The sequence below is a fragment of the Betta splendens genome, chromosome 21, assembly GCF_900634795.4.
Source record: "Betta splendens chromosome 21, fBetSpl5.4, whole genome shotgun sequence".
Classification (NCBI taxonomy): Eukaryota; Metazoa; Chordata; class Actinopteri; order Anabantiformes; family Osphronemidae; genus Betta; species Betta splendens.
Window position 1 is genome coordinate 9,521,105 of NC_040899.1, and position 26,636 is coordinate 9,547,740.

General features: G+C 46.8%; 3 protein-coding genes across 17 annotated transcripts in view; all 3 read right to left on the bottom strand.

The window, feature by feature from the left end:
- tanc1b (tetratricopeptide repeat, ankyrin repeat and coiled-coil containing 1b) overlaps positions 1–15,151 on the bottom strand; it is a 57,552-nt gene extending 42,401 nt beyond the window's left edge. For 5 of the 8 annotated variants that reach the window (XR_003784107.3, XM_041068711.2, XM_029135773.2 and 2 more), the window contains exons 1-2: positions 15,000–15,151; positions 7,843–7,933 (exon numbers count right to left, since the gene is read on the bottom strand). Coding sequence is in view for 7 of the 8 variants with exons in the window: in XM_041068711.2 (XP_040924645.1) it covers positions 7,843–7,900 (58 nt within the window). In the remaining variant the exon portion in view is untranslated. Of the gene's footprint in view, positions 1–7,842; positions 7,934–9,331; positions 9,353–14,730; positions 14,965–14,999 lie in introns of those variants that run through there. The other 3 variants (XM_055504833.1, XM_029135771.3, XM_029135772.3) reach the window with 2 other exon arrangements.
- Positions 15,152–17,029: 1,878 nt separating this feature from the next.
- dap1b (death associated protein 1b) lies at positions 17,030–18,793 on the bottom strand. The gene is made up of 4 exons (XM_029137082.3): positions 18,633–18,793; positions 17,909–17,996; positions 17,740–17,803; positions 17,030–17,654 (listed from the first exon to the last, which is right to left on the bottom strand). The coding sequence occupies exons 1-4, from the start codon at positions 18,700–18,702 to the stop codon at positions 17,538–17,540; spliced, it is 339 nt and encodes a 112-aa protein (XP_028992915.1). The 5' UTR covers positions 18,703–18,793; the 3' UTR covers positions 17,030–17,537.
- A 1,052-nt stretch (positions 18,794–19,845) lies between these two features.
- The window catches only part of LOC114847395 (plakophilin-4-like), a 48,431-nt gene continuing 41,640 nt past the window's right edge, over positions 19,846–26,636 (bottom strand). For all 8 annotated transcript variants that reach the window (XM_029137067.3, XM_055505277.1, XM_055505276.1 and 5 more), the window contains 11 exons: positions 25,996–26,179; positions 25,170–25,287; positions 24,400–24,591; positions 24,150–24,323; positions 23,842–23,992; positions 23,096–23,288; positions 22,732–22,816; positions 22,523–22,640; positions 22,278–22,418; positions 21,545–21,609; positions 19,846–20,863 (listed from right to left, as the gene is read on the bottom strand). In XM_029137067.3, coding sequence (XP_028992900.1) covers positions 20,618–20,863; positions 21,545–21,609; positions 22,278–22,418; positions 22,523–22,640; positions 22,732–22,816; positions 23,096–23,288; positions 23,842–23,992; positions 24,150–24,323; positions 24,400–24,591; positions 25,170–25,287; positions 25,996–26,179 — 1,667 coding nt within the window. In that variant the 3' untranslated portion in view covers positions 19,846–20,617. The remainder of the gene's footprint in view (positions 20,864–21,544; positions 21,610–22,277; positions 22,419–22,522; positions 22,641–22,731; positions 22,817–23,095; positions 23,289–23,841; positions 23,993–24,149; positions 24,324–24,399; positions 24,592–25,169; positions 25,288–25,995; positions 26,180–26,636) is intronic.

Consider the following 26,636-nt stretch of genomic DNA (forward strand, 5'->3'; position numbering starts at 1 on the left):
CAGTCCGTCGCAGGCTCTTTCCTTCTCATCAAAGTGAAGGGCCAGAGCCCACAAGGACATGCCCAAACCATAAAAACGGTTCAATATTATTTCAAGACATTGATTTAGAAAAATAAATATTAAAGTATGAATCAATTATTTGAGCAGGTCAGTGCGAGTCGATTTTTTATGTGTATTCCAACCATGTTCCGTTTCGCTGTCTCCTGCGTTTGCACAGATTATTATACAACACTGAGTAAATTAAAGTCTTATCCAGCTTTTTGTCAAGCTCCCTGGGAAAGATACCAAGATCATCAAATTAAAGTCAACGACAGTTAATAAAAGGACATTTGTTTCTCTTGCATGACCTAAGTATTCTGGCACTGGAAGCACTGTCCATACATTAGACACAGGACTAGATCAAATACTAGTTTCCTGACAACGACAAGTGTTTTTTACATCACACTATTTTAATGGGAAGTGTTGGCGAGAGTCCAGCATGTATCGATTAAGCGTAGTCTATATTGCGTCAGTGCTGGGCTTTTGGAAAGTTTTAACTTATTCCTCATAACTACAATGGCAGCGCTACGAGTAAGTGGTACATTATCAACAAGGCGGGCCTAATTTGACGTTTCACTGGGATAATTTGCTGCAGAAAGTCTCCTGATCTGAACTGAAGAAAAAATAATTAGCCAACTGGACTATGAACCTACGACCAGACCCACTGTTAGTGCTCTGACCAAACCACTTTTTTGCCACAAAAATACTATTTACAGTTCAGACTGTTCCAAAATCCAGTAAAACACAAAACAAAAAACACAAAAAAAAAAAATATATATATATATATAGGACACACACACACACACACACACACACACACACACACACACACACACACACGCACACGCACACGCACACGCACACGCACACGCACACACACACACACGACTCACTACTTAATGGACCACAGAGAAAGGGCCATAATTAATGCAGATTCTTTCAGTTGACACACAAAGCATGATGACCACAGGACAATCCAGCAAAGGGGCAATTCTCTCACTAGACTGAGAGCCAATGTAGATTCCCTGTGTACTTCCGAGGCCAGGGTGACAGTCTCACAAAAGCTGTCATGGTTAACACACAGCAATCCACAGAGAAAAGAAAGGGCCAGACAACAGGGAATACGGAGTGGGGGGAGGGTCAGCGGTACAAGCTGGCTATCACGGTGAGGGACAAATCAGATCTATTATGTTAATAGGATGTAAATCTGCCCGGTTCATAATTCATTAAGCATTTTACAACAAAAATACTTGATAAAGCAAAGCTATGTGACTAGTCTGTGAAGAACTGTGGCGGCATCGCTGTTTTCCCATGAGGCCATTCTAATTCGAGACCACTTCACACGGTTTGTTGTAGCCATAGGAACAGTCAAAATACTGAGATAGCCTGACAAAAGAGTGTAAAACACAGACTGGTCGAGGTTAGGAATGATAAAGCCCACAAACACACTCTCTCTGTGCATTAATGACACTCTGTGCAGGTGGTCCGTGGAGATACAAAACCGAATGTTCCTCAGTTCCTGCAGCCTTAAAACCCCTCAACAAAGATTCTCACACACTTGACAATGAGATCAAATTAGACGAAGGATGACGATAATGCCAGGACATGGGTGCAGTTTTTGATCACGACAAGAAAGACTGCTTCGGCCCTGTAGGCCTGAGCTCTGGAATGCCTTCTGCACACACTCCAGGAGAGAGGCTGACGAGGGGGCTGTGTGTGGAGGGATAAATGGGCAGTGGGGCTGCAGCGCTGGGCAGCCACCATAACATTTCTCATTGCTCTTCATAAATTCACAATCTAAGTGGCTGTGGGACAAATATGGCCCAGATGTTATCTTTATCTTGTGGTTTCTTAAAGCCTTATTGGGACTTAGGCCAGATTAAACCAGTATAATATGATTTAACTACAAATATTAATAATGTGCTTGATCAACAAAGTGAGGATGCAGTAAAAAAAGGGCCACACTTAGAAGTGACAGTGTATCGATGGTGTGGTCTTTCAAAGCTGCATGGGGTTCTCACATCAATCAGCCTCAAGGTTGCCGCTGAGTACTGTGCTCTCAAAGTTAAATGAAATGCAGAATGAGCATTACGGCGCTTCCACCACTGGAATGACCTAAAAATTACACTCTATCACGGATGATCGAGCATGCATCCACACCCCAATCCATCACTCTCAGGCTGCAAACAAAGCTCTGGGCCCACTGCGCTCAAAGGTGGAGGAGTCGCACTGCAGCTTCAGGAGACAGATAAGAGTCGTCGGCTGTCCCACATTATCAGAGGAGCCACATCCACGTTTGACTCTGATCTCTGAGCAAAACAGATAAAACAGCAAGCAAGATAAAACTGAAATTTGTTTCTTTTCATCGGTGCAATGCGGTCTAGTCCTGAGCGGTCGGTTGCCATGGAGATCTGGTTTAACAACAAATTTGGCAATTAGCACAGATCATTAGGCAGCTTCTGCTGGGGCCAGGTGAGGTCATGAGAACACCACTGACGGCTGGACATGAGCTTGTCTGGTGATGTTATATGGATGACAATGTGGCACAAAGGTTTCAAACCACCAAGGGGACTAATCCAGTGAGTAAACACAGGCCAGAATACAACTTGGAGCTATGATGCTCATAAGCTCATTTGGACGATTCATTTTCACCAACTAAGTTTCAAATAAACAAAAATTCCCATTTCAAGTAAGAGAAACAGAAATATAAAGAGGGCAAATGGGAAAAAAAGTGAATTTCTTTGCAATAACCACTATCCCATGATCCTTTGAGGCTGTGCACAAAGGAACTGAGGTCATTAGTTCAGCCTGAGCAAAGACTGGCAAGACATTCATCTAGAGGTACAATTGCTAGTGTTCAGAAACACAGACCATAGATGCACGGAGCAAATTCTGACAGAGATAGAAAAAGGGGCCCTCGAGCCTAGAACTGAACCAAGGACTTAACAGGCATGAAGGTCAGACGCCGACAGGACGTGGTGTCTGCATCGACGGATGGCGAGAGATGAGATCAAAGCAAGCGACGCAAAGTGAGGCAAAACGGGCAACGCGTTAAGTTGTCATTTAGATCACAGACGGAAGAACGTCCAGGGTCTGACGGCGTGGCGGAAAATAAATAAATCTGCCTGCACAGGAAGGTCACGGTGTAATTAGAAAAACCTGTGGCTCGCTGACCTTTCAAGCCAATAAACTGTCATGATAGCCACTATCAGCAGCACCGATCCCTCCTTCCCCATCATCTCTCCACCAACACCCCGCTATGGTAATTGTCTTTGATTCTCTTTGAGGCATCAGTGATATACTTGTGCCTTGTGCGATGTTATAGTATCATGTAGAATCAGCAGTTTAACTGTTCTGCAGTAGTTGGATATTACAGGAAATGCTGTTTGTATACTTAAAATCGGTCACCTTCGTGTAAAATTTAGCTTTATAGCAGCTACAGGAATATAAAAGTTATTTTAAAAGGCTATTTAATCTTGTGCAGATTTCCTTATTTCCAGGAGCAGAGACAGGGAGTGTCTAATGTGGATACACCTGAGGTTTGCGAGTCTACGTGTGTGTGTGCGTGTGTGTGTATTTATACATAACTGTATGTGTGTGTGTGTGTGTGTGTGTGTGTGTGTGACTAAAGATGTGGTTCAAGCTACGCCCTGTTAATCGCTGCTTCTGGCTGCGCCGTGCTTTGATAGCCGTGCAGGTCTGCGCATTCAATGGTCTCCTTTGTAAATCAGGTGAATTCTTTTCCCCACCGTGTTAAATCCTACCACAACTGTCTGGACACGAAAACCTAGACAAACAGGACTGCCAGAAAAAAAATAGCAAACATGGGTAGAAACCCACTTCATGACTGTGTGCACAGCTTTCTGTCAATTAAGGCTAATAAAGAGGTTATTAGAAATAACAGTTTGTAAGAAAAACATACTTTTGATGAGATGGTTCTTAAGTAGGACAATGTGAGAATTCATTGGATAAACTGCTTTCCAATTCAAAATCCATGAGCTGATGATAAAGATCCAATGGTTCAGGTCTGAGCATTGGTTATTATGGTTAATTAAAGGATGTTAATAAAGTATCTTGAGGTTTCGTGTGCATGTGTGTGGCATAACGTGAAGACCGCCTCTGTCCTGCACAGGTCACATAGTGTGTATAATCTGTGGCCCAGACTTCCTGTGGTCGATGGGAGTGTGCATCTTGTTTGTCTGTCCTGGTTCGGTTCACGCAACTTTTAATTTTGTAAAACATAACGTGAAAGGGAATAAACATTTTGGTGAATGCATTTCAGTATGAAATCAGTTAAGAGCAGACAAACTCCTGAAGCACAGACTTATCCTTCGCGTATGAGCAGTCCTCCTAAAAGCGAAAACCTCCGCCCACCACAGAAGAGCATGAGGGAGGTTTGCTTTAAGTCTCTTTAAAAGCCACAGGACAAGGAGGGAGCGTGTCTCAAAATGGCTGCGGTAGATATGGCCAAAGTGGAAGCTGCCACCCAGCTGTTCAAGGAGAGGATCCAGGCTTATACAGGTCTTCTGACACTGAGACCTGTGGGCAGACCCTGTTAATGTCTGGGGGGGGGGTCGGCCACCCAGTACAGCACATGTCGGAGAGAGTGTTCATTTAGATCCTCCAGTTTTAGTGTTTGCTCTCACCCGTGAAAAGGGGAAAGGGCTTATTAAGTCACACATACCAGTAAATGCAAAACCAACTCCCAAAAGCTAAAAGATCCCACTGAGACTTTCTGTGAGACTAAGATTTAAGGGTTACGATCATACACACTACTTTTTGTTTGCGCTGTCCATCAAAAGCTCCTCTCTTTGTTTGGACACATAACTGCTAAACCACCTGCGGTTATTGTTTATAGAGGGGAGTCTTCCCATAACAGTAAAAATGCTGAGGTTAGACCCCTGAGGGCCTAAAAGAGAAGTAATACACACAGCAGAGGAGGGATCTCTGCGCTTGTATTAAAGCATGTCACCAGAAAGAGAGAGAGATACAATACAGACGCGAGGTCCCAGGAATATCAGGTCAGCCTTAGTCAACTACAATAGATGAACAGAACATGGGATTTGAATCATTATACAGCTTTATCATCACTGCGGCCGATGATGAAGAGAGCGGCATAAACAGGGTATTTGTTCCAGGGCGGCTCGGTTCACTCCAGCAGCTAAAGCCACTAACACTTTATCCGCGTTACTGCCTGCGTCAGGAAGCATGTGAAATCCTACAAACAACAAAATCCTGCATTGTAACTAATTTGCTGTTTGCCTGACCCTCAGCAACAAATCACTGTTTCATGTCAAAACACCCCATAAAGTCACACAAACTGCAGCGGCAGCATGTACCAGTCGCCGCCGCCACTGAGCTAACAGAGGGCTTAATGGCCTCTGTGTCCTGCTCACTCACACTCACGCAATGCTTTAAGGGTCTTCACCATGATGACGGCTTTTGCTAGTTTCAAACATTACAGAACATGTCATAGTCAGAAATGAAGCAAGCAAAGCGTTTGACGTGCGTCTACGGAGGAAATGCTCTGCCAACTGGTGGTGGAAGCGTATCTGTATGTGTTGTGGGTCGAAGGAGTAAACAGCTGAAATGCTAGAGTGATTAACACCACGTCACCCACGTCAGGCAGACTTACAACTGTGCGGCAGCTGCCTCCAGCACCCGAGCTCATTGAGTGGGAATAGTGAAGAGTAAATGGTCTGCACTTGCTTTTCTACCAGCGTCTCATTCACCCATAGTCAGACCTCAGCACATGACCAGGGGGCGGCCAGGAATCGAACCACCTACGATTGGTGGGCGGCTGCACTTGAGTCACTCGCGCCCCATGGAAGCTGCTGGAGCAACTTCAGAGGTATTAACTAACCCACAGTCACACACAGCAATTAAAGACAAGTCAGAAAGGCAGTTTCTCCAGGTCACATCGTGAAGTGATTAAGGAAAGTGATTAAGGCGGCCAGTGATCGCCTTTGTGAGCAGAAAAGGAAGAGGAAGGTTCACCAGAAGGTGCAATAAATTATAGTGGGAGAATGCAGCGTCAGCATGTATCCAATATGTGGCGTGGCTTAAATAAAGAATAACACAATCATGGGCATAACTTGGGGTCTACACCTGTCCCCAAACATCAAACACCATGGGTGAAAGTTGCTGTACTGTACATCATCAAGACTTAAATGTAGCATCGATTGAAACACGGCTAATTTTATTTTTACAACATAATCATCTTGTTGCGCCTCGGAGGCCTGAATCCATTTACTCAACTGGGGCTATTTACAAAGTAACCTTCCTCAGAAACTGTTCACATCAAAGGCAACAGGCCGCTGCAAACGAGCATCTACTTCCAGTACGGCAGACCATAAAAAAGCACCTAAAACGGGGATGAAAATGACCAACTCCAAACAGATCCCTGACAGAGCGAGTCTACGAGAGGCAGCGAGGGGGAGAAAGAGGTCTAGTAGAAGTTGGAGAGACTAAATTAGCAAACTGTGAGTTTTTGTGGGCTTGGCAATGGGGAGATCCCAGAGGAGAGCTAATGACTGTAGCGGTATCTGGCATGAGGGCCAAGTTTCCTTGACTGCTTTAATGTTCCCTCCAGTCCACAGCCACCATGCCACGGGCAACATATGCAGAGCTATCTTGCAATTATACCAATTATCAAGGCCAATCCATCCACCGATTTACATTATACGGCGTGTTGCTGAGCAAATGTTGCCATATTAAATTCAAGGCTTTTGTGCTACTGACTTCATTTAGCGCCCGTGAAGGACCGAACCATACAATATGTCAGATTATCCCTGCCTGCAATTAAGCTGACCTTTAAAAACCTACACAGTAGAGGGGTCTGCCTCATGTAGGATGACCACTGCTGTTGTCCCACAGTGACCTCTCATCTGTCTAAAGGGCCTTTAACAACAGAGAGGAGTGGCCAGAATTTATTGTCCCAGCATGAGACGAGAAGACGAAGCCGCGCTTGGTTTGATGGATGTGGTCCAACTGGGAGAGTAAAAAAGCCGTATCCCGCCATAAAACTGCTGCTCCCAGCTTTTATGTGCAAAGACCATCCATATTTGTATGTGGGCGAGGGCGTGTGTGCGTGTGTGTGTCTGGAAACTCAGAAGCCGTGATATCAGGAGTGATTCATAAACGCCAGGCAGGTTGCAACAACTTGACGGAAGACAATACGAGCCCAGGATGATAAATTATCTCTGTAGGGAGCAGCGGAGGTGAATGGCACCCAAAGAAAGCTGAACTCTTCCCCCTTTAATTTCGGCAGCGGCTGTTGAGTGAAGCGTTCGTGTCAGACAAAAGCGGAGACGAGCGGAGCTATGACACACACACTGGAGGGCGTCTGAGCGGTCGGCCGCCGGCTGACTCGCGCGGTCACATTTGACGATGCTGCTGATTTCCAGAGGAAAAGAAAACATCTGCTATGACACAAGACATTGGGTAAAAGGGGGGAAGGTGATCCCACTTTGAACTGAGACAGAATGCGGGTCTGGTGGGGTGTGTTCACTGTCCCCGTGCAGACGGAACCTCCGAGTGGACCTGTGCTGTTTTATGGGGCTGCAGTGACAAAGCTTTATGTTCACATGTGTTTCAGGGGCTTTACTGAATTTCCATCTTGGTTATAGTGACAGTGCTCTCATTTCCAAACAAAGCAGTGGAGAAGTGTGTATGGCTGCAACGCTTCTCACATCCAAAGCCAAGAATAGATTCATAGACGTGGCTCCAAATAAAATAAGGAGATAAGGTAAATGTTCCTCTGAAGATGATGAGTTGGGTTTTTTTGTGTGATTTCCCACATACCTGATTCCTTCTTGCTCCCCTTGCCTCCGTCTCGTTTCTTCAGCACGGCCTTAAACATGGTGAGATTCCAGGAATCTTTACTTTCCAGCCCCTGAAGGAAACGAAAAACAAGTCGGTGAAAGTCATGACAAAGCAATGAAAACGTGCCCGCCGTTAAACCAGAGATATTACTCAGCCACACAAGGTTTAGCCCAGCCCATTTCCGGTTTTCACCTGAAAATAAACCACTAACATACAAACAACACAAAATGCCTCTTTAAAATCAGAAGCAAAAAAAAAAAAAAACATTTCAGCATTTCATAGCACTTGGCTGGCACCAGTTTGGGAGTTTTCCCACAACACTTCCAGTCTGTAGGTCATCAGTGGAGGCACATGGAAAGAATGCTCCACCATTTGAACAGAAGGGGACAAGTTTTGCTAAGTTGTTATGCAGGAAAACAGTGTTGAATACCCTGAATTCCACATGCCATTGGCTGGTTTATCTTTGCTCTATCTTTTCCTGGTTGTTCCCAAGGCTAGTGTGTTTTCTGAAGCCTAAATGTTCCGCAGTATGATATGAACCCAAGGTCTCGCCTGGATGTGCTTGTTTACTTTGGAATTATTTATAGTCGTATGTAGTTGTGCAGGAGTTAAAACACACTCGACCAAAAACAGGATCTAATAGTTAATTGTGTGGGATTCATGGTTTCTAACCCCTTAAACACAACTACACTAGTGGCGTGCACCCTACTGTATTAATAGCAGCAGGGCAATCAAAGATTGGTCTCAACCAAATAAGGGCAAACTAAACACACAGTCCTTGCCCCGAGTCCTTAAACCCAAAACCCAGGCTGTAAATATCTGGGCTCTCGTTCCGCTGCTGAGACAGTGGCTATCAATCAGTGCTTTCTCATCATGGCTGGTGTCAGATAAAACATAGTAAAGCAGCGCCCGCACTGAATCGGTTATAGGAGGCAGGCGAATAAGGGACGAATCCCTGATGAGCGTCCGCGTCGCAGCCCGGCCTTTCTGCCGCAAAAAGACTACCTTCAATGAGGCTTTACTCCACAAAGTCAAACTGCAAGACAAACTATCAATGTGGACAACCGTGTCTAAAATCTGAAATCAAACCGTTTTCTTTCCATTCTTTCTCCCTTTATCGTCATTAATTCCAAGCAATGTGATCACTCTTGAAGCGTGACATTAACTTTTAAACCAGCTGTTCTCTCTGAGGCGACAGATCGGTTCATGTCGTCAGATTTCTTCCCGGTGAATAGTACGTCACACACGTGAACCTCAGTTCTGCCATCACACATTTATAGAAACGAATACAGACATTCATAATGAGGCGCAGGTGTCCGACCGTGCGATGGTATGGGAGTGCACGGCAAACAAACTGTAACCTGGCAGATCTGTGGTCTACAAAGATAAAGGCCAGGTGTGTGATATGAAGACAAACAGGTCCTTCTGTGTCTAAACAGAATAGCATGTAGCACATTAATCTGCTCACCTGCTCTGCTGTGCTGTGCTTCAGCTACTCATCTCCCCAGCAACAATAAACATCAGCCATGTTAACCAGAAGGAAATGAGAAACTCCCTGCTGAAACTCCAAAGCCAACATGACAAATTCCTTCCATCCTCCCTCCCCCGTTACAGTCATCCAACACACACAGGCAGCTCCCACTCAGTCTGAGGCGCCGCCACCCTACCTCATCATCCACAGGAGATGGCGGCTCATCCCCATGTCATTTCAGTATGACGATTATGTGAATGCAGTTGATGTTACTTTGCAGTAGTCGCAGATCAATATCGGATAAACAGAAAACCTGGTAGGAAACCTACAAGCTTCGACGCAATGCTGCTGAGTTTGACTTTAATGCTCAAGTCTCCTCAAAGAGAAGACATAGACGACATGGTATGCAGAATATTAGGCCTCAGGATTCCTCAAGCCCTCAAAGTGGAGTCCGCTCCATCACATTTAAGCTTTGTTTGGATGTGCGCCTCAAAGCATTGCCTCTCAGAAAGGGGCCTCCTGATATTAAAGCAGAGCAACCAAAGTCCCACCCTGGAACCACGGGTCGACATGGACACGCACAGGCTACACAGAGCAATAGCACTGGACTGTGCATATGTCCCTGGCTCCCTTTACTTAAAGAGACCAACAAACCAGTCACCAAAAGCCTCCAACCGGCTTCAAAGCTATTTAAGCATTTGGCCAACAGCATGTGACATTAAGAATGTCTCCGCTACTCTGGTATTTCTTACATGTGGGCTCCAGTCTGGAGAATGAAGCCATGATGGTTAAAGGGCGTCTCAAGGTTAATCCATGACTTATATTTTCACAACCATGAGAGGTTGGTGATGCAGAACATCTTTCCTCTGTAAGATGAAGACACCTGGGAGAGACGTTATTCCCAGATTCACGATGGCTGCAAAAAGCTATTATCCACTAAGTCGATAGCTTCCCTCTGTCCTGCAATCGGATATTTTTACAAAATACTTAAGTGTTCACACCGTATTTACCTGTCCTTTATTGTTTATTCCCCGAGTGCAGGAAACAGGCCCGGCCTTGTGGGACAATTCAAGTGGTTCATAAACAATTGGAGGTTAGAGAACAAACCCTTAAAGGAGGAAGTGTAGTTTTAGAGGACAGTGCAGGCTCAATGTCAGCCACTGAAAGCAAAGGCCGGCATTCACTAACAAAAGTGGAGGGGAAATAACAAAAGGACTAACTCTACCGGTTGGATTCAAGCTTTCCTGCACAGCCCGACACTTTAGGGCCAATGAAAACAAGGACTATGATATCGCCCGACTGTGATGTGAGTGTTGTGCTATTAGCTTAAATTAGGTCGGTTCCAGTCGTCTGTGACTACAAAACTAACAGAACAAAACTCCTTTGTGTCGCAGAGACCCGTTCCAACATGCAGCTTGTTGTGTGAACCAACAGGTGCTCCCTGGTCTTGATTCGCGCGACTGTCCTGAGCGTTCGGCAGATTGGGACTTTTACTGCAGCCACGTTCCACAAATCCTAAAAATACGACGTGCAATCGAAAAACCCAGCCAACCCAAGAAATCCTGATAAGTAGCATTCTGACGCTGTTCTGGGTTAATATACGGAGTTCAACACCAATTTTTCACAAACTCGTAAAGAAAACGTGAGACACTCGAACCGAAATATTCTTCTAAACTAAACAATGAGAGAACACGCTGATGTCCACTTGACATGAAAGTCTCTGTGGTGCTTTATGTTTATCTAGGAGGAAATATTACCGTCCCGACTCAGACACAATCAAGTCCAGCTCGGGGCAGAGCCAGAGTTTCTAGCTGTGCAGGGGCCACGCAGCTCAAAGTGAAATTAAAAAGGATAAAAAGTCCGATCCGCCCATCGGGCCGTCATGGTAAAGGTACGGTGCTTTTGAAAGGGCTAATTCGCCCTCGGAGGTCACTTGTCCTTGATCCCCTCCCAAATGACTGATGACCTGTGTCCCTGTGTGTTTTTTTAAATCGGCGGTGCTGCCTAGAAGTGTCAAGGCATGTTAAAGAGGGAAGCGGCTGTCATTAATTTACTGTTGCACCCCAGGCCCTGGATCTGACTAGACCTGAATCTAAAACTGTTAAATAGAACAAGACATTGCCCATCCTCACAAAACACACATTGCCCTCCATCTTAATAATCAAAACTTGGCTTGGGTTACAAGTAGCCTAAGTTCATTTAACATGTCAGACGGGCGTAACAGCTTAATGGATTTGAGCAGTGACGATGCTTTTTAGCTTTTCCACGCTGCTTTTTCAGTCTCTCAAATCAATCAGAAAGCTTTCCATAACAATTACACACTCCACACGTCAGACGAATAATCACCTGGAGCAGATTTAATTATGCTGAGCTGCAACAATCATCTCATCAGAGCTTCAGCCATTAAATCCATTATCACTCTTAAATCAACTTTATCCCTCTATGGCTGGTTTGAAGTAGTAGTAAACATCTGGAGAATAATAAATAAAGCTGGGCCACTGCTACTTAAACACCATTCCACATGTGTCCTCGAACGACTGGTATTTGATTATGAGTAAAACATTAACTAGCAGAGTTTAAAGTCTACACAGAGTTACTGCAAACACTGAGGAGGAGACTTCCTATATATTAGGGTTTGCTCAAATAAATGAATCATCACAGCACAGGGACAGACAAATAACATTTTATGGTTACAGCAGCGTGAGTCAATGACATCATGCCTTAGGCCGTGACACATTCGCTGTCACTGCCCCTGTCAGTTCTGGCGTGGAGGTGTGTTCAAGGCCAGTCCCGTCATTCCCAGCGTTGTTGTGACGGGGACACATGTGGGTACGACAGTCTTAATACCAGAGTCTGCGTGCAAAGATTCATACACTCTGACAGGCTTCCTGCATGGCCTCATGTCTGTCCCGCATAAGTGCCTGAGTGATTCTCCTAAGGGAAGAACCCACAATTAAAACGATGGCGACAGTGTAATTTTGAAAGAATAGTTTAAGAACCCGCAGAACGAGTGAATGGAGGAAATTTTCCTCAGAGCATAAACACATTTGTCTTGCGATGGCATGATGGTGGATCCACTGATTCGGTCCACTAGGCTTGTTTTTCTCCAACCAGGGAGCGAGCCACAGACTTTCCAGTTATTTTAACGCTTTTTACAGTTTGCTGGTCACAAAAAAATGTGTCCGTGTAAGTAATGTCAAGTCACATAGTGCTGTCTATTCACTCTATATGTACATCAGTCACTACTGAAATATCAGTCATTCTATTCAGTCATTGACCACTAGATTCATATTTTGCCTTTTTGTTATTGTTTTTTATGCAAGCGCCATGCAACTGAATGCCACACATATTTCAGCACATTTGAGGTGGTCTGCACCTCTGAATATCCTCTCTCTCTCTCTCTCTCTCCTCCTGTCTCCGCGGTTTTGGCAAAAGGCTCGACAAAAATGTAAATCAGTAACAGCTGCTACTGCGAAGCACGTTCAAACACACACACGCTTTACACATACAGGCATGGAGACAACTGCCGGAAAAATGCCGGCGTTTAGTTTTGGCAAATGAAGTAACTCGTGCTGTGCAATTACACCACGTCACTTTTCCTTCAGCTCAGTGAATCAAGTGAACCTGATCTTTTGTCTGGTGGAGAATATGGAGCCATTATAGAACCTAAACACACATATTTAAGATATGAGTCTTCCTTTAGGAGGAAACTAATATCATAATACTTTGCCACATGAGGATTTTGTGGCTACTTCAGTTACACTAATGAAGCAGCACACTTCTCTCCTGGCATCACATGAAACACAAAACTATACAGCACACAATAACTTGAAGACACCTCTGTTCAGGCTCCAGCAGCTGAGAGGCCGACTGGTCCTGCTATAGCGTTCGTACTCCGCAAAGACTACCACAATGATACTGAAACCCCAGCGCGTCCAATACACAATAATTAAAGAGAAGAGAATGTGATCAACCTCAATGAGCCAAAGACATCATTTGAACCAGACCAGGCAAGTTGGTTTTGTTAAAATATGAAGAGTGACTGGCATTGGGAAAATAGTTAAGGGTTGGTTTGTCTAAAATCCATGATAATAATAAATAATAAAAATTTAAAAACGTATTAAATCCTGACTTGGCTTCCTGAGTCTAATGTAGTCTTAAAAATCTCTCTGTCCTCTCGATGCCATGTGCTCCTGCAGTGAGTGGACCCTCTCAGAGATCCAAAATTATGACCAATATCTGCCACAACAACTCAGTATGTGCTGTCTGTCAGGTCACTGTCTCTAATAACCTTCTCTCCTCAGCCATAACAATGCTGCTCTGATGCCAGCATCTGTTACTGGCCAACTGGCTGAAGACCATGGGAACCAGGCTCTGTAGACGGGTTGGGGGGGGGGGTGCAGACTCTTCTTGTACTCTATAGTACAAACATCTCATAAAGCTGCAGCCAGACGACAATTAAAATAGACCCAGCTTTAGCAGAGACGCATGGGAATCTGAATGTAATGGTGCCATAATCTGCGTAGAATTGCCTGAAGTGATGGTAGAAAGTTAATACGGAGTATGGTGAGGTTAAATGGCAGTTGGGAGAAGAACTGACGAAACAAACACCTGGGACAGATAGTTATTTTAAAAAGGTAGAGCTCAGAGAGGTGCTGATGGCGCGAAGCCTTCATGACGCTGGTTCACAGGCCACAGCGGATCATGAACCTCATGTTCCAACGGCGATCAAAGGCGCATCTTGACATTTACGAGCAATTTCTTTGAAGGTGAGAACACAGCTTTGATTTCCAGAGCACCTGACTGAGCGACCGAGGAGGAGGAAGAGGAGGAGGAGGAAGAGGAGGAGGAGGAGGAGGGGGGGGGGGGGGGGGGGGGGGGGGGGGGGGTCCTGTATCAGAAAATATGCCAAAGACCGACAGAAGCCACCAGCGGAGCCACCGGTCAAACTTCAATGACTTCATGTGGGCACTCGAGATTACAGTGCTCCACCGGCGCCTGCTACTAAATCTGGGCTGGGCTTCGCTTTCGAAACCGCCGCGTCCAATCACAGCATACGGACTAACATTAGCATCGAGCAGGACCACACAGGACAAGCAGGGAAGCGCACCTGCATCGGCCCGAGAGGGAAAAGGTCACGAAAGGTCAACGTGGGCTCCAACACTGACACAGACGCCATGTCCTGCTTATTCCACCCACAAACACGTTTAGAGAAGTACACACTTATATACACATAGACTCTCCATCAACCTACAAACTGAGGAATTAGAACTTGGATAAATGGGATATGAGGTTCTACTAACGTGGACCTCTGTTCAACAACCACACAAGTCCACGTTTGAATTGTCCAGTAGCTTTTCTGGACCGTGGAGGGATGAATTAAACGCCATAGTTACTTCGTTAGGCCGATGTCCGCGTTCAGACGAAACCCGACTAACGTAGAGTCACAGCGCCGAAAACCAACGCAGAAGAAGAAGAAACGAGGCGCGCGCGCCGGTCGGCAGGAAACGCGGCCGCTCGCTGTCAGCGCGCTGGAGGCATGTCCCGACATTCCTCCCGGTCCAACTCTGCCCCGGCGCCGCTGCTGCCGAATGTGAGCGTCCGGGGCACCGACGCCGTGACTGCTCACGCGGCTCTAAAGTTGGAAGCAGTTTCTGAATCTCACCTGTCATGTGGCATTTATACAGAAGTAGCGGCAAAGTTTCTTCTCCCACTCTTCCGGCGTATCTCCATACGGACTCGGTCCCCACTTGCTCCGCCAAGGTAGGATACGAGGCGCTGGGCTCCTCCCCCTCCTCCCCCCCGCCTCCCAGCGTGAGGTCATCTGCAGGGGAGACTCGTGAACCCAGGGGAGGAGGGAGGCTGCAGACCCCCCCCCCCTCCGCTTCCTCCTTCCCCTCTCCGCTCTGTGCGTGCCTCGTGCACGCGGCAGGATGCTGCACGTGCATCAAAACAATATGCGCGGGGCCGATGGTGGTGGGTTCCAGATTCGATGACGTCATCCGTCGAAAAGTACCATAACTCACTCAGGTTCATTCGGCCACATGACAAACGGCAACTTTAAGTCTTATTTTTTGCGTGCTTTCTATAAATCGAGCGTTTACAGGAAAAGTATCAGTTTTTTATTATTATCTCTACTTTCCATTCAGAGCCTTCATTCTAGCAACAACCGACATGATGTAGACGCCATCAAAAACAAAATAGAGTGAAAAACTGCTAAAATATTATCATGATCAACATGTATCATCAACATGGAGCTGATTATACGTTAGCATTTTGTATTTATGTCTAATTGGCCCATCATAATTAATTAATTCTCTATGTAATGGTTGATACACAGTATATTTGTCTTAATTATGCCCAGAATACTACTCACGTTCTACTACAGTTCTCCTGTGTATTGATTGTGGGTCTGGAGCTGTTTGCTACTTCGCAGATCAAGATTTTAAATGCAAAGCACAAAGGCTACCCATAAAATATGATATATCGCCACATTAAACCCACCAAGGATATAAAAAAAATAACACAGCACCACCTGGACGGGCTGCATTAAAAAGCTGCTCTGCATGAATGTGTTCACTGTATGAAAGGGGACGTTCGGTTTAAGGACACATTTCACCTTGATGTGTTTTGCTGCCAATGCTTGGTTGTTGCTATCCCCTTGTGGGCATTAAAAGATAGGTGTTTTTTATGCTGGAATATTGTAATCAAATATTGCTCATTACAAGGGTTTTTGGCCTCACCCTGATTTGATAAGTGGAGCTCAGTTCTCGTTAGTATATGGCGACCTCATGAGGTTAGAATAGGTATTGCAGCTTCATGTTCCAGTGCAAAATGTGTCTAATGGAAATTGTTATTGTTGTGATTTTTAGCCTGGATTTATATAAGTTTATTGTGCACTATAGATTTCATATTTAATTTCAGTGACTTTAAATGAAAGTGCATTTGTACATTTTGGGGCTGCAGACCACAGCGGCAGTCGTCCCACTCCGCAGCGTACAGTGCTTTTTCAGCAGTGTGGTGGGCGTTGCGGGGTCAGCGGGGCTCTTCAGACGGTTGGGGAATGGGCAGTCACTGGCAGTGAAATGCACCAAGTCTGAAAGTCAGAGGACCACCAACTGTTCCGCTCCTCAAACAGAGCCAGAGGGGTCCTCGAACCTCACACACAGATGGTATCAAAGGCATGTGTGAACAGCATGAGCATCACAGAGAATTTAAGGTCGGCACATTGTGTTCACAAGGCTATCGTTACATACTTTGTTAGAGAACAAACGAGCAGCAGATATTGTTTGTGGACTTTCGAACGCAAACAAAAGACCCATGTATGAACACATGAACGTGACACACAAGGAGTGGAGCAAATACGCGTATGTTTTTACTAAACTTCTTGGGATTTGGGGACAAACCAGAATATAAAAATCAGTAAATTCACTTTGCTAACAAATCCTATATGTCTAAATGTACAGCTATAGGACTGGAAAACGGTAGGACTTATTTATTTTAAATAGCTTATGAAGACGGATTGTAGAGTTTGGTAATTTATGGTGTTGTGAAATTCATTTTCCTCTAGCTGCGCACAAATGCTGCCATGGGGAGGACATGAAATTTTGTAGACAATTATTTCTAAAAGATAATCTTCAATTTCACTTTAAGGATTTCGATGACAGCAAACAACCAATAAGTCAAGCAGAGTCATTGTGCCATTGTAATACCCATTTAATGTAATGCAAGACAAGCACAATAGTAGAAAAAGGCTGAAACCGTTAACAAGGACATGCTTAAGTTGCGCGCAACGTACACGTTGCTCCTCTGACATTTTGAGTTGCAAGTTTATAAATGGCCACCTGCTGCCACCTAGTGGTCAATGCCGCAACAGCAGGAAAAGGTAGCAACTCTAAAAGCAGCTCTGCAATACAGTGAAGCCATGCAAACACTATTATTAAGTTTAATAAGTGCCAGATGTTGCAGTGGTGCATAGTTATTGACCTCAAAACTGTCACCTTTTCATTTTCAACCTACTTGTACCCAAATGCATCAACTATACATTTCCTCTAGCAGTTCTACAGCAGGCTCATTAAATGCTGGTTTACTTGATCACAAGCAGTGTAAAAAGCGCACTGTCCCCTCGTGTCCAACGCCTCACGCTTGCCTTTAACAGTTGACTACACACCCCCCCCCCCCCGGGCCGGTCTTCCACACAGGCTCAATACTTCCTCGGCTGCTGGATGAGAAAGGCCCGGGGCGAGTGGGGCTTCTCCACGCCGGGGTGCAGCCTGCTGTGCCTCACACTCACGGGAGTCTCTGGAAAGTCATGGCCCAGCTGTGAAGAAATCAGAAATCTGAGTTTGGTTGCGCTTCTGTTGCAGCTGGTCCAGCTGGTTTCAGATGGGCTCCGTTTGCTTCACCTTGTCGAGGGTTCCTGCCAGCAGGAGGCTTACTTGTTGCATCCTGTTTGAGGTGAGGGACCGGCTGCAAGATCACGTGGGTCACATGAGTTTCATTTCACTTTAAAAGGGCAGGTGTCAGACTCTTTACGCTCATTTGCATTAACATTTTTCACGCATGCACATATACCTCAGCTTATCTGACCTCCTGGTCTCCTTCTCCGGAGTCCCGCCTTCTTCCAGGCTTTTCTTGACCACTCGTTTGCCTCCAGCCTTCACTATTGAGACAAAGGGACATACAGTTTCCTGAAACTAATCAGCTGGACAAAAGTCAAACTATTGTAGCTCCCCTCCCCCTTATCCGGAATAATGTAAAAAAGCTTATGATAGCAGATTATAAGCACCAATCTTTAAAACATAAATAGGTAAGAGTACAGAAAAAAGTATATACTAGAAGTTTTTTCTTTCCATGAACTACTTTGTTTAAAAAAAAAAAGAAAGAAAAAAAACACATTAATCGGCTCATGCATTTGACTAAAAGTGGACTTGTATGCAAACATTGTTATCGCACTGATTTTGTTAAAATCAACGCGTTGAGCTCCATCATTAATAAACATAGATGCAAAAGGCAAAAAAAACAACAACAGCAGCAGCACGTCAACACGTAGCCTGCACTACACTGAACAGCGTTCCCATCCGCGGACGGACGGACGGACGCGACGCTGCACCGACGCAATTAACGCGAAAACAACCGGCCAAACGCACGCGCTACAAAGTAGCGATCAAAGCAGGACACAAACTTTCAAACCCGCGTTGAAAAGCTGCAGGAGCTGCTTCGTCGCGTATCTGGGTCAGACAGGAAAAAAAGACCCCACGGCCACGCAAGCAGCTCGATCAGAGGCAAGCCCGCGTACCTGCTGGAGGGTGGCCCGCTTTCAGCACGGGCGTCTCCTTCGCTCCGGGTTTGGACAGTTGCTGGACCATTTTCTCTTCCTCCACTCGCACGAACTTCTTCTTGTTTTTCCGCTCAAACGCAAAGTCGAGGCCGCGCCGCCCTCGCCGTTGTTTTTATGCTCAAACGCCGATGACGCGCTGCGGGGCTACAGGAAGTGAACGCCTCACACACGCCCCCATCCGACGCGCCACGCTCCGGATGCTGAGACGAACGCGGCACCAGCGAGCGTCCCGTGACCAGGACGCTCCGAGTGGCGGATGCTCCCGCGCCATCTTCATCAAATCCACGCATCGCAACGCACACGGTTGCGTTCATTAATGCAGGTCTTGCGCCAATAAAGTCACACAAATGCACGGGTGTTGTTAGGCGACATGACGTCACGCCGCTTGGGCTGTTGAGGCGATTGTCAGGGCAAGTAAAAGCACCTGTGGGACTTTACCCACGCGTGTCAATCAAAAGGAACATCTGGCTGCAGAACCTGCTCCTGCACAAACAGGGACTCCTACTGGGCGTGAAGCGGCTCGGCGCAGGTGTAGTCGCCCGCAGGTGTTTAACCGACCAGCGTTGCTGGATCCATCAGAACACGAGTCCGCCAGACAACACCGACGCGTGTTATCTATTCACGTGCGTGAAGGCGAACCGGCTGTGCAATGTGGACGTTGTAATGCGAAAGTCCACCTGCAGAGGGCAGTACTACACCTCAGTATTTGCCAGAGATGGGGACAAGAAGAACCTGAAGGAAACCGTGGCATCATTGTAGGCCTGTTGATTGTTCTCATAGCTCTCTGATGATAAACAGCATGTGCTTTGCAGGGACGCCTGCTGAATATGGTATTGAAAATAAAAGGCCCGTCTTCATGGCCCGAAAGCTTTTACAGACACCAAATGAATGCGGCGCCGTTGGGCTTTGGCCAAACACGTCTGCTCGGTTTCTGATTCATTCATCACCCAGCTACAGGGACGCGCAGCACATGAACCACGGGAGTGCTCCGTCAAAGCTGGTTTCCTTTTACCCACGTCTGGAAACACAATATAATGAAACATTCCACAGGAAGCAAATAGCTGCGGAAGAAATCCCCTGGAGCTCTTCATGGAGATAAATGGGATGTTTGTGTGTGCAGAAAATGTAAACAGGAAGTGCAGAAGTGTGTTTGTCACAATCACACAGTATGTTTACAAAACAAAACTGACCTTTTATTATGTTGACATGATTCTGGTATGATGCCATCTTTGTCCACATATTTCTTCATATATTTATAGATCTATAGAGATTTAACATGGCACAAGTTGCTCTTTTAACCAGCGCTGATGAGTGTAAACCTGGTAACATGTTTTTTGTTTCTCAATATTTACAATAAAATGAAAAAAAAATGTACAAGACTCCATGGCATGACACAACTTACATTAAGTACAGATACAACTTGATCCCTCTGTACAGTCCAACATAAGTTTAGTACTTTTGTTTTTGTTTTTTTACAGTCGTGAGTTTGATCAGTTTTGGCTTCGGCACATTCGCGTATTCCCATCTTGACTCTTCTCGCAGACCCTCGTTCACGTGACTCACACCTTTCACTGTGCTTTCACAGCTACACGTTTTTATAATGAAAAATAAAGCTAACATCTAGACAGAGCGGGACGCGCGTCTCCCTACGGCAGTGTCCAGATTTGTCCATCAGCATGATTCCACCTCCATTTCATTCAATGAATTAAAAAAAAAAACAACTAAAACATTGCCTTATTTCCTTCTTTGGCACACATTCCATCTTTCCATCTGCCATTGTTCAACCCTCCCATACAAACACATTCAGTTTGAAACAAACACTTATAAAGCCAAGTTTTTGTGTGCTCTCTGATCCTTCGCCTCCTCTGTAGCTTGGAGAGACCCTTCCTCACACATCAGGGAAGGAAGCAGGTCTTGACCGGAACACAGGAGGACCTGCGGGCCTATACCCAGGAGTCCGGAGAACCGGGATACTGCTCTGCCCTGTAGGAAGGCCTCCGTGTGCTAGCATAGAAGTCCACGTAGTTGGTGGCTGATTTCAGTCCGTGAGGCTGAGAGCTGTAGTCGACTGTCGGCGGGTAGGTGATGACCTCGTCCAGGTAGGAGTCGTCGTAGCCGTGGGGGTGCTGCAGGAACATTCTGTAGGTATCATAGTTCCTCCTCCCTGGTTCATCTGTGTAATACGTAGGCTGTAAAGAGGCAGGAAGAGTCTAATGAACGGGTTTCCACGGAACACTATCAATAACAATAAGGGGAAACTTACAAAACACACACACACGGAACCTAGAGTTAGAAAAACACAATCTGGTTGGAGATTTTTCAACCACTAAGCTCATCAATCCCCTTCTGGACCAGACCTCTCTGGTCACTAACGCGGCAGAAAGCGCTGCCTCTGCGCATTAGCTGCTCTGAACGTGACGGGAGTGAAGGACGGAGGAGGAGTCCCTCCCCGTCTCCTGCCGCCTTCTCTCCGTGCCCATTATCTGAGCGGGCACACATGGACGTGTCCCGCAGTGACAGGTGCATGAGACGCACCCAGACCAGCCCAATCCCAGCAGTCACATCCACTCACGCTCAGACAATGGCTGACGCGCTGGGTCGGTGCCAGCGTCGCCATTTATTCGCAATAGAATACGTGTCAGTCTCTTTGTATTAGGCAAGCGGGGTGGAAGAGCTGGCCGTCCTTGTCTGGTTTATACAGCGCAGAGGAGGCCAAACAGGTGCCGGGCAGCGGCACGACCGACAGAACATGGATTTTGGAACTGTAGTTCATAGAGACATGCTCTAATGAAAACCACACAATAGTAGTGGGGAAAGAGTGAAGCACTGTCTGTTCACCAAAGCAGCTCTCTCGTGTTTACTGTACTCACCTGTGTTCTCTTGGGCTCCTCTCTAGTGGGGGATGAGTAGTAATATGTAGAAGGCTTCCCAGACCCTGCATGAAAGCAACACAAGACAAAAACAATTCATTTCATACCAGTCAGAGTCTCCAGAGGGCAAATGTCTGTATTCACACGGAGCAGGATCACTAGGTATTATGCTCTGCTGGGGAGAAGAAATGCTAAATAATGGAGTTGGCCTGTGCTGCTCTGTTGTCTGCAAAGCCCACGGTACGGGTGCTTTTCTTAGGCGCCTTCTGCAACCGGTGGAATCCTAAGAGTCCCCTCCCACTCTGGGCTGTGGAGACTGGCACCCGCTTTGTTTACTCTACCCGACCAGCGTAGGCTGGCGTCTCCGGTGCTTCTGCCCACCCGTCCGCCCCCTGTCTCCATGCTACGACTCGCACGCTGCAACAACGGCGCCGTTGTTGCAGCGTGCGAGTCGTCCGCTCGCTTCGCTTCACTTCGCTTCGCCGCGGGCTCCTGTGAAATTAGGCGGCCGACTGTGTCTGGGCTGCCTGGGCTTTGTGGGGCGATAATGGGAGAGGACTGCGCTGGCGGGGAGACGAGGCTTGGCTATGGAATCAGCTTGGAGCGTTATGAGGAATGAAACAGATAAGGAGTTGCACAGCAGCCGCCAGCCGCCAGTCTGGAGCAGATAGTGGATATGCTTTGATTAGACTTTAAAGAGCATGCAGCTTTCAGACGTGTGCATTCTGGGTACCTGCATACTGGTTTTTATGTATACTGTTGTCCCCTTGGTAATTATAAAATTGCATAGTTGACTGCGCTCTCTGGTAATCTCTGATGCTGGCTCTGTGCTCTTTGATGCCGAGCAGTGCGGGAGAAGACGTGGCACTGGCAGCTGCGCAGAGGAAAAACAGCATTTCAGCATTAAATTCCTGACGGTTGCCTCTCGAACCGCTGCTGTCCATTCGTGATGGAGCGAGGCAGGTGAAAGGAACCCACCCGGGTGGTTGACAGGGGAAATCTGAACGGCGCTGGAGGGAAGGGTGGGCTGGGACCTGAAGCGGTCCCGCTCTAGAGTCGACACCGGGGTGAGGAAATGGTACTGGTTCCATCCATCCTGTTAAATGAGCACAGAGCGGGAAACAGCTGTTAGCTGAAATGTGAGCAGTTAGCATTTAGCTTCATGTCTCCCTACAGTACGTCCTTACCTTCTTATAGATGGTACGCAGATCCCGGTACTGCCACAGTGTGTTCAGGACCTGAGCGGCTGCTTTAACCACCTTCATAGAGTACCTGGAACACAAAACACATTTTGAGTCATCTTAATGAATTTTAATGACACAATGATTATTATAGGACAGTGCGTCTGAGGACCTGATTGTGTTTTAACCTAGAACATAACTGTATATATAGCAGACTAGAAATAGCTGGTGCCATCATTCCACAGGGACTGAAAACCTGGATGCACACAAAACCACCTTCCCCGCAGCCACGGCTGCTCATTCTTGGTGTTTGCGTGTTTTCAAGCGACGCTCGTGTGCGTCTGGACGGACACGCGCCGCTGTAGCGCACCTGTCTCCTTTGCCCTTGGTGATGTTGACCAGCTTCTCGATGCCGCCCGTGTCAGCCAGCGCCTTGGCGTTCTCCATGTTTTTGCTGGTGACCTCGTGCAGGGTGCAGCAGATGGCCGCCGTGGTGTCATCGGACAGCTGGGCGGTGTTTCCCACAGGGAGACGGTTGACCAGGTCCCTCATCGCATACTTCCCTAGGAAGAAAGAAGTGGGAAATGAGACACTGATAAATGACATGGCAGACGGAGAGAAGGGAAGTTGCCACATTTACAAATAGCAACTTTAAAATGTAGAAATTTATGTCACTATGTTATGTACTTTTTGAATAAAAAACTGTATCTTCCTTTAACTGGAGACTGCAGTGAGTTTTGTTAAATTACCTAACTTTATCACCCCAAGGGCGCGTGTGTGTGTGTGTGTGTGTGTGTGTGTGTGTGTGTGTGTGTGTGTGTGTGTGCATTGTTGCGTTAAAGGACAATTCTTTCCTCCATCTCTCCTTCAGCAGGGAAGCCCAGATGAAAGACCTGAATGCATGCAGCAGAAAATCTCTCTCTCTCTCACTGCACCACCTCCGCCTGCAGGAGTAACCCCTGCTTTGCCGGAACGGTAGCTCCCCATTAATTCCACAATCAAAACATTAATAGGCACATAAAGCCCCTGTTGTGTCTCTAAATTGGATTTGTTTCTGTGTGTTGTTCAACAGTTGTCATGCTGTCAGTAGGTTCATTGTGCAGTGCGAGTCCAAACCTATGAGCTCCTTGTTGCGGACGTCCAGTGCCATGTTTCTCAGTGCAATGGCGACTGAGCGCACCACCCTTTCATTATCCATGCGCAGCAGCTCCACCAGTATGGGCAGCCCCTTCTCCTTACGCACTGCCGCGCGGATGTACGCTGCAAACTGCCCAAACGGAAACAACACACGGCACCGTTAAACCCATAACTCCCAGTTCAGCATCTGTAGTCGCTGGCGCCGCCGAATCGTTTTTAAAACAGCCGAACAGATGCGTGGTCGCACGTTTAACACTGTATACGCAACCAAAAGGCTGGCACCGTACCCTCCAGTTGCCGGCGGACAGGTTCTGAAGGGACCCGGCGGAACCCTCCAGCGTAGCGGGATTGGAGCTCTCGGCCAGTAGCGTTAAGTAGGGTTTGACCACCGCGGGGTGCCAGAGCATCTCTGCGCCCTTGGGAGACTTTGAGAAGCCGGGTATGGGCCCCACACCATCCCACTGAACAAACAGCCACAGCGTTCAGTTAGATGGATGTGTATGTGAAATACAGCTAAACTCTGGGTGTCGCACTTACGGTGTCTTCCTGGAGGCTCTTTTTCTTCTTCTTCTTTTTCCTGCCCCAGCAGCCGGACTCCACCTCCTTACTGGGCGACTCTGTGCCCAGTAAGCCGTCCACCTCCTGGGCCCCGCTCAGCTGGGACGGCGGCATCTCCAGGTCCAAGCGGTACGACAGGTTCCTCAGGGCGCAGATACAGTTCTCCACAATCTGAAAAAGGGGGGGGGGCAGTCATAACCGCAGCTTCCTGAATCGCCGTGACAAAAGCCACGGTACAATAGATTCTGCACGGGGCTTTACAGTATCTGCAGCCGGCGCGTGGCACTCAGTCCTGCTTTTCGCTGTGTTACAAATCAATTAGCCGGAGAATCCAAAGGTCTCTAGCTGTCTGGACCACCGCCAGTGGATTTTATTGCGTGCTGCTTAAGCTCTGTAGCGGCTCTGCTTCCCAGAATGGCAACGGGCATATACGTTTGACAAAAATTAAGAGGCTTTCAGGAGCGACGATCCCCAGGTAAGCCAGAGCTTTAAAAGCAGATGTGAATTAACTTCTATCACATACGAGTAATAATAAACCCAAAAAATAAAGTCCACTACATTTATTTATAGGTCGTGGTTTGGATGAAAGAGCACTGAAACGGTTAACAGGTAATTTAGACACGGGCACTAAATGATTCAAACAGAGTAAGAAGGATTTTCCCCCACAGGCTCTTATCATGTGTCTGCCTGTTTTCTTCCAGGCCGAGTGTGTGTCTGTGTGGGTGTGTGCGCGTGCCCCAAGTGTGTACCTTGCTGTCGAAGTCAGAGGTGTTTACACAGGCTTTGATTACGTAGAGCAGTGAGTCAACCAGGCCCTCGCAAGTGCGCATCTGTTTCCGAGCCTCCTCGCCAGCTGAGCTCAGGTTCCTTAAAGAAAAAAAAAGAACACAAACACAGAAATTAGACCTTTGGTTTAGGCCTGTGTTCAACAAAAAGACATCCAAAATGACAGCTGTGTGTGTAATGTGGGTGCACCATTAATAATGTATAAAGTGTGTGTGTGTGTGTGTGTGTGTGTGTGTGGTCTGCCTGGAGTCATTATAGCACTTTGCTGAGTAAATAAGAAACTAACCGAGCGTGCTTGCACACATAGATAATCATACCTATGCATATATATTTGTGATACACAACCCGCCCAACAGGCCGTCACCAATTACAGGCTGAGCCCTACATGCAAAACGGCGTCTTCAAAGAGAGGAGCCCCGTGAGAGAAGCCGCGATTATTAATTCAGCGTCGACTGTAATAGTCTATAAAATGAAGATCGCTTTGAAAAAGAGACAAGCCGGGTCAGAACCCCAGCTATTGGACCAGAACATGCTCAGTTAATTGCCAGTGTTGGTTTCAGTTTTCTTTTGATGCTTAATATCAAAACCTAAACCTATTGCTAATATTATTACGTGGCTGTGATCCCCCATTACAGTGTTCTGATGTTAATACTGGAGTGGTCTGATCTTACATCCCTTTGTACAGCCCCCTAATGTTACTTACAGATGAGCTCATATGCCACGAGGTGCAGTAGCACCAAACGTCCACAGGGGGGTGCTAGCGCCCAGTGTGTTCATCAGGTGGTTTACCTCATGCAGCCCGTGGTGTTTTTCAGCACCAGGGAGGAGTGGAACTTCAGCTTGTGGTCGTCGTCGAAGATGGTGCTGCTCCAGCCGGAGTGGGGGATGATCACAGTGTTGGTCAGGGTTGTTAAGGCGTCCCGGACGATCGTCATCTTCACGGAGTCACACGACGACAGGTTCCACAGCACCCCTGCAGAGACGCCCACGGGCGGACACAGGCGCTGAGAGGCGGCCAACGCAGACCCCCACGGGTGTCAGCTGTCAGACTGACCCAACGGGGGAACCGGCGGCTCGCGCCTTCAATAGCGGCGCCGCGAACGAACGGAGGCCGACATTCAGACCCCGGAACCCATGAGAAAACACATCAAGGCGTCAGACGCTCACATCGAATCACATCACGAAGATTATTTGGCTAAAATGAAAAAATAAATGATAGAGGAGGCGGGGATCCATATGGCACGGGCTCAGTCATCTGACATGAAATATAAATAATGCAAGGTCTTTAGAAATTACACTGTCATTTCACTCAATTCAAATATACTCTTGGTAACCGCTGATAATGGTGCACAGTCCAGGCTGCCTTTGATGCTGCATCTGTCAAGGATTAGCCAGCATGTAGCATGTTCTTCTAATTAGATGGCTCTTTG